The 7,281-nt window shown below is 40.4% G+C and overlaps 1 protein-coding gene across 4 annotated transcripts in view; it reads right to left on the bottom strand.

Annotated features, from left to right (window-relative positions):
• The window catches only part of nrg2a (neuregulin 2a), a 79,711-nt gene that overhangs the window by 3,879 nt on the left and 68,551 nt on the right, over window positions 1–7,281 (bottom strand). For 2 of the 4 annotated variants that reach the window (XM_085288962.1, XM_085288965.1), the window contains exons 6-10: window positions 6,058–6,081; window positions 4,276–4,378; window positions 3,898–4,021; window positions 3,663–3,790; window positions 2,643–2,864 (exon numbers count right to left, since the gene is read on the bottom strand). In XM_085288962.1, the coding sequence (XP_085145088.1) occupies window positions 2,643–2,864; window positions 3,663–3,790; window positions 3,898–4,021; window positions 4,276–4,378; window positions 6,058–6,081 (601 nt within the window). The remainder of the gene's footprint in view (window positions 1–2,642; window positions 2,865–3,662; window positions 3,791–3,897; window positions 4,022–4,275; window positions 4,379–6,057; window positions 6,082–7,281) is intronic. The other 2 variants (XM_085288963.1, XM_085288964.1) reach the window with 1 other exon arrangement.

Here is a 7,281-nt window from a genome sequence, read left to right as displayed (position 1 = left end):
ACATTTACATCAGTTTTCTGATGATCTACTATGAGCAGCCAGGTTTCAGTCCTGACGAGGAAGAAGGATGAGGACTTAACTCTCTTCTTTAATAACCGTGGATCAACCTGCCCAACAAGATCAACGAGTCAAATCTGTAGTTATACTTTACAAAACTCTTCAAAACAAACCCACGTTTAGCCATTCAATGAGCGTACTAACATCGTGCCTGATTGCTGAAGTTAATGTTGAGAATCTATATTTAGACATCGAAAGCGCATACGCTACAGATGCAGAGTTTTCCCATCATTTGTAATATTAAAATAAAAAAAATAAAAAAGCAACAACAATTCAAAACATTCCTGAAAGACAGGTTAGAATTTATGGATGGCTGACGGTGACTCACTTTGGACCTGTGTGTACAGAGCGTTTTATTTATTTACTTTTATTTCCTTTAGGAAACCTGCTATATTAGACACAAGCCTCAGATATCCCCGCAACACCACTCATTCAGCTGAGGCAGAAACTGCCACCATGATCAAAGACGTACGTGCAACCTGGAATGACTCTGAGGACATGTAATCTGTCGCTGCATCACAACCTAGCGGTCATGCACAGATGCTGCATGCGGGTATTGTCAGTTAAGTTAAGAACTCAAGCAGATAAAAGGCAGCACATGTCTTGTTCGGTTCGGTTTTCTTAGGTACTGATAGTTGGCTTGGATTCTGTATAGGAGCTCCAGCCTCCTTGATACATCCATTTCATACTTCCATTTTGGCTCAGTACTAAAGCCAAAGGTACAGAACAGAATGTTAGTACTGGTTAATATATTAATCAATTAAAATGTGATTATAATTTGGTCTGACTGTTATGCATTTTAAGTTTGGAAAGGTAAGAAAACCATGCTAAGGTAAATCTAATTGTGCCTTTCAATATAATGAATCCCACCGAGCAGACTGTTCTGCTGGATGCTTCTAGACTGTACCACTTTGTATGAAGCATTTCACTTAGGGGTTAAGTATATTCAACAAAGTGACTTTTGAGAAGTAGTCTTAAAAAAATAAACAGCTGCTTTTCCATTGGAATCTTATGTTTCCTTTAGGATCAGCTTGTCAGTTTGAGCTATCAATACACAGTACTGTTTTCCATCTGAAATGGATTAGGCGATGATAAGTGTTATCAAGCATGGATGAAGCAAGATACTAGAAGTGATGTAGATCCTGAAGACTAAATCTGCCTGATCAGTTCAGTTTCAGCTTGGCAGCACTCACAGTTGCTGTTGGTCACAGAAAATGCAATTCATACTGACAGGTCACAAATGATCTGCGGCAGCAAAACAATCTGTTGCTGTTTTAGTAAAACAGACAGACAATAATCGCCGCTGAAGAAATGATCTCTAAAACTCCTAATGGCTTACTGTAGAGCTGCTTTGTTGAACAACAATGTTTAGGAGCATTAAAGCTCACTGATACAATCTACACTATAGTAAAAGTCTGTTTTTACAGTAATGTGAAGCTGTAATGTAGCAGTAAGGGCTAGAACACATTCAGTTAATACAGTATTTTTTTCCTGGGAATAATGCAGCTACCCTGTGCGTAACACTGTATAAATATTGCAATACCTTTACAGCAGACCATAGGCTCAAATCACCATTATGTTACAACACCGTTAATGACTTTCATTTGAATAAAAAAATGTTTGAGAGTGTGATGTTAAGCACCCTTTTATAGCAGGTCTTCATACTAAGAAATAATTTGTTTTAAAAAGAAGAAGAAGAAGAAGAAGAAGAAGAAGAAGAAGAAGAAGAAGAAGAAGAAGAAGAGAGAAACCTTAACCTTAGTGTCTTTAAAAATCTTTGTAGGAGTTGTGTTGAAGCAGTAGAAACAACCATGCCCCCAAATTCCCAAATTTCCTCTCTGCTCACTGCTAATCTAGGCTTGCTGAGCGATGGATTGTCAGCTGTGAACAGTGCTGGAATTCAAAATATCAGCAGAGACCGAGGAGGGCATTTGGGGATTTTAGGTACCACAATCAGGCAACAGAATAATGTAACGCTGACTACTATTGAATTGCAACACACATAAAGAGAAAGACCTAGATGCACACTATTTAGATCTAAGTTTAGGTCTGATCTGATTTGTCATGTGAGAACTTTAATTTCTCTGTGCCTCTGGTACAGACATATTTACATGAAGTACAGGAAATAAAAATGATACAGCTGTGGAGGTGATGAAAGTCGTATTTCTTCGTATCTGCCAGACTGTTTCTGAATCTCCTCTTTGTGCTAGCTTTCACTAAACCTGTCCTATTTCTGACTTAAGTGAGTTTAAATCTGACTGTGCAAAATGGCAGACAAGTGTATTTAACAAAATGTCACACCATCCCTTAAATAAAATAAAATAACATTAAAAGGGAACACTAGCCAATTAGAATTGCATACTGGCCAGGGAATACTCTTCCCATTGAAATGAGCACTGTTTCTCACTCTTGCCTACCTTAGCGTATTTCATCATCATGCCTGCTGTGTGTCAGTTTCCACTGAGTCTCTCAGAGTGCCCTGACTGGCCTCTCGAGGCTGAGAGAGAACCAGCAGAGAGAGGAAACTTCTCAAAATATTCATGACAAACCCAGTGCCATATCAGCCACACAGGTCTGGTCCCCACCTGTCGCTGTGCGGAGAGTCTCCCAGCGAGTCGAAGGAGTCCCCGTACTGCAGCCTCGGCCGATGGGGGTCAGAGTAACCACAGTGTGCAGCGCGCCGTGCTCGAGCCTCCATGCACGCAGGGCTGCTGCATTTACTGGTCCCCACGGATGATGACATCATTCCCGGCGAGTCAGAGAGGATACTGTCAGAATGTTCCAGGCTCCATGTCCGTTCCTCATGTCTGACAATAAAAAAAAGACAAAAAAAAATAGGTGTTAACATGCACACACCCCACAATATGTCCAAGTTTCACTTTTTTGTCCTTTTTTTTTGAAAGAGTGCTTGATAACAAATCTGCGGCTGTCTCTGGAGGAAGAACATTTCCACAATTCAACTGCAATTCCATGATCCGTTAGCAAAAGTACCAAGATATTCAGCTCTTATCTCTTTTGACCCTGTTCCTCTCTAACCTGCATATGAAAACTTAGTCCCTCACAGCGACAGGTCAGTCATAAACCCTTTGATTAAGTTGCTTCTGAAGAGAAGTCCACAAGAGCTTTCCAATAGAAACAACAGAAGAAAACCAAATCTTCAGTAGTGCAGACTAATGCATTCAGCACTCGTTGGCCTCTGTGTCTTTGCAAATTCCCATGTGAGAAATCCTGGTAATACTTTCAGCTGTGACTCCTCTGCCAGCACTACTTTTTCCCATCTTAGATCACTTACAAATTTAAAATCGTGTCTGTTACAGATAACAAAGCTTGCCTTTTTCAGCAGAAATCAGACAGACTGTCTTACCTCACCAGCAATTGGCTCACTCTGCAGCAGCGAGACTCCTGGTGTGTGTTTTTTAACGATTCTATTCAGATACTCTGCACTGTTAACAATTTACTTACATCGGATTGTAATGATCAACTAAAACCGAGTGTGCCCTTTAAATATAGGAACTTGTCTCGATGAATCAAACTCTTCTATCACTTTGTGATTGATTCCCTATTTGCAAGAGGCAGTTATGATGACGCACGTACTGGATGCTCACCTGTGAGTTGATGAATGAGCTCGTGTGGAAGAGTTGTGAGATCTGGAAGAGGCATGACTGGCAGGAAATGAGCCCTCTGTAGCAGGCCGTATAACACGTTCAGTCGCAGGGACATTCTTTGATATGTACTGCAGGTGGAGAGTGAAAAACAAAAACGATTGTAAAGAACAAAATCCATGTGGTGTAAATTAGTCTGTGTGTACTGCAATAATGTAAGGAATCCTCGGAAACATACATCTACCATAGGGATATCCTCCGGGCCGGGTCCTGGGTGATTGGGTCCATTAGCTAAGTTACGATTGGGATGTTCTGGACACATGTTTTGTCGCAGATGATTGTGCATCCTGTTTCTTTGTTTCCTGTTGAGAACATCTTGGTCATTCCCTTATTATTTAATCACCTTTTATTAAGTCTTTTTGATTTACTGTAACACCTACAGTAACTATTTAAACATGCCTAATAAAGTAAGGGTGTATTTTAAGACATAATCTATCATTTCCACCTGCTGAATGTCACAAGGACTGGGAAGTACACGAATATTTACGGTTTTGTATATTTATTAAATTAAAGAGCAGGAGTACATCTTCAGAAATCATTCATCATCTGGACTTACTTGGTTTTACAGTAGGCAACCACACACACGATGCCCACGACCAAGAGAGCCACACAAATACCCGTGATTGTCAGGACTCTTTTCTGGTAGAGTTCCTCTGCCTCTGTCAACATCACACACACACACACACACACACGCACGCACACGCACACACACACACGCACGCACACACACGCACACAGAAATGACAGAGGAAAAAAATTAGCTTCTTTTCTTTAAGGTGGTTATGGTGTCACATCTACACATCTATTTTTTTATTTTTTACTAAATCCTGAGCAGAATGAAGCATCATCCCCCCTTTCCCTTCACACTTAAACCTCTTCTTTTGCATAATCACAAATGCAGCAGATGCTGCTGCTGCTCCCTGCGCTGCAGTAAGGCGGCGTAGGTGGGGGAAGGGCATTGGACTGTTGGAGAGTTAGACTGTTCGATCAAACAACTCTAAAAACCAGCTATTTTAAATTGCACCATGCATGATAAAATGAAAAATATTCAATAACAAGTCTTAGTCTTGGTGTCTTTGGTGGTCTACTATCTCACTCACTCACTTACAGAAGCGATCATCTGCTCAGGCATTCAGTGAAACACAACGATGAGATCACAACAATTTTGCAAAAAAATTTGTCAAACAAGAGAAATTAGAAATGAAATGAAGATGAAATTTGATTGATGCTTTTGCTTTTCCAGAGAAGAGCTTGTAAAAGGTTGACGTAGATTCTTTGTTTCCCCTGGGGGGAAATAATGGAGGCAGTGTAGTCCCCAATTAATAATGTAATAAGAATGAATTGAATCTGTGCAACCATCTCAGGTTTCCTCCTTTCATTCACCAGTAGCCATTTTACATCAGCATACCAATTTGTGTCAACCTTCTGACGCCATAAATAAATCACTGAAGTCAGTTTATTTTTAGCTGCAAACTCAGTGATATTTCAACAATATTGCTTTTAGCCACTGATATTGAATTTGAAACAGAGGAAACGATACTTGTGTTAGTTTAATGACACTTATGGTCTACTACTAGAGTGCACTTGTGTAGTTGAAGCAGCGAGATCTACTATTAATTTTATACTCCCAACCACAAGAGGACTTTTCTGGAAAAGGTAGCAGGAAACAAAGGCTGACGATGAAAGAGGGCAGAAAGAGTGTCTGATAGAGGAGAAAGTGTAGGTTCTAAATATAGCATGGCATGCTCACATCACAGCATTTTACAGCATCCCTGAAGGATGATCCAAACCAGAAACGTGTCATGTTTTATACTCCGACATTACATTTCAGCTACACTAATGACGAAATGATGTAAGAGGCATGGTCAGGATCACACATAAAAAGAAAGACTGAGGTGGCATATCAAAGAAAAAAAAAAAGAGACGCTAGAAATGAGACCAAGAAGGTCGGAAAGATAGATCCTAATATTGAGCAAATCCTTGGGTATAGCTCCAAACATGACAGATCATGCTTGTTACAGATGGAATGAGGAACTAAAGTCCAAGGGGAAAATATGCTCTTGTAAGTGAGATGGAAACTGAGTTAATGGTATTTTTCCATTGCACGCGAATGAGAGGTGGAGGCGATTACATCCATGTTAATGATGTTTGATGAAGGATCAGTTGCATTGACTGAGGGTTCGTCGCCGTAATAAGTCATGGCATGATTGTTTGAGAGATCGACTTGTTAATCGGGGGACGATATGGTCACACCACAGACGGAACACGAGCAATGTCAAAATGAACGACATCTTAGTAGCTATGCTAGCACTGAGAATCAAAATGGATTGTTCCATACCCATAAATTCAATCCCAAGATGCTCTGCCATTGCAGAGAGTTGGAAGGTGGGTGGGAGAGGGGGGGGAGAGACACAAGAAACAAAAGACCAGATTAAGAGCGGCACCTTCTAATATAGAAGTGGAGCAAGTACAAATTGGCATTACACAACACTTGTTGGTCATTGTCAGCACGACACGGTCAGTACTATCTAAGACGAGACACAAGCATGCAACACACACTTCAAACCACACTACGTATCAGTATCACTACCACATATCACTACTACTAATTCTAATAAAGGGATTTTTGATTTCTTTTTACTACTTTTTAATACTCTTAATAAAACTACAATATTCTGCTCTTGCTTGAAAATTATATCCACTCTATATCTCAGCATACGGGGCCTCAACAAGATCATTTCCTTTTTTTGTAATTTTCTTTGAGTTAGCTGAAAAAGCTGACTAACAGTAAGTTTACAATAAGTAATAAGTTTTCGCTCTTTTTTTGATACATGTTACCAGTTGCTGTGTTGGTCCAATTCAGTAATAATGCAGTGCCAAGTAAAGGGAACGTTTCCAGATATGATCAAAGGAGAGATGACGTGGCCCTGTGTGAGTCGCTTAGTGTTTATTACTCCTATAAAAGGCTGATCCCTGACAGCAACCAGGTGCTAGTGGTGAGCACATCCTATAGATGCACCCACTGTGGTAGGTGTAGGGTTATTTAAGCCTGTTCTGCTTTCGTGGCGGATCTGTTACCAATAGTTGCGGCTCTCTAAAAACAAACAGGACGTATTCGTAATCTTAACAACCAAAGATTGCCTGGAGTCACTACCGCTGTCGGCTTTGTCATCCTCAGTCTCCATTTATAATCACACGTAGCGTCTCCGGCGGCACGTGAGGGAGCTGAATTAACCCCGCTTATTTTCTTTCCAAATGCAATGATGCAGAATTTTGCCCAAGCATGCAGCCACTTCTGAGGGACTGTATTTATCTTGCGCCACAGTTTTATGTTTTACAAGTAAGTCTTGAGGTTTATGTTTTATGGAGCGCCATATCATTGCATAACCAAACAAAATCCTAAAAGGGAATGGGATATTAGGTGCATAGCAACTGTTTGGGAAAATATGCGTCATCTACCGAGATTACCTGTGCTTTCAGTTTTCTGCTTTCTAAAAATGCAACACTGTCAATTCCAGGACACACCCATCACATGAACAGGCAAGTTAAAAGGAGTGTATGT

Source organism: Mchenga conophoros, linkage group LG10, assembly GCF_057382185.1.
Source record: "Mchenga conophoros isolate Kocher_MC1m ecotype Shallow Benthic linkage group LG10, M_conophoros_male_GT1.1, whole genome shotgun sequence".
NCBI lineage: Eukaryota > Metazoa > Chordata > Actinopteri > Cichliformes > Cichlidae > Mchenga > Mchenga conophoros.
This window is presented reverse-complemented; position numbering and strand designations above follow the sequence as displayed.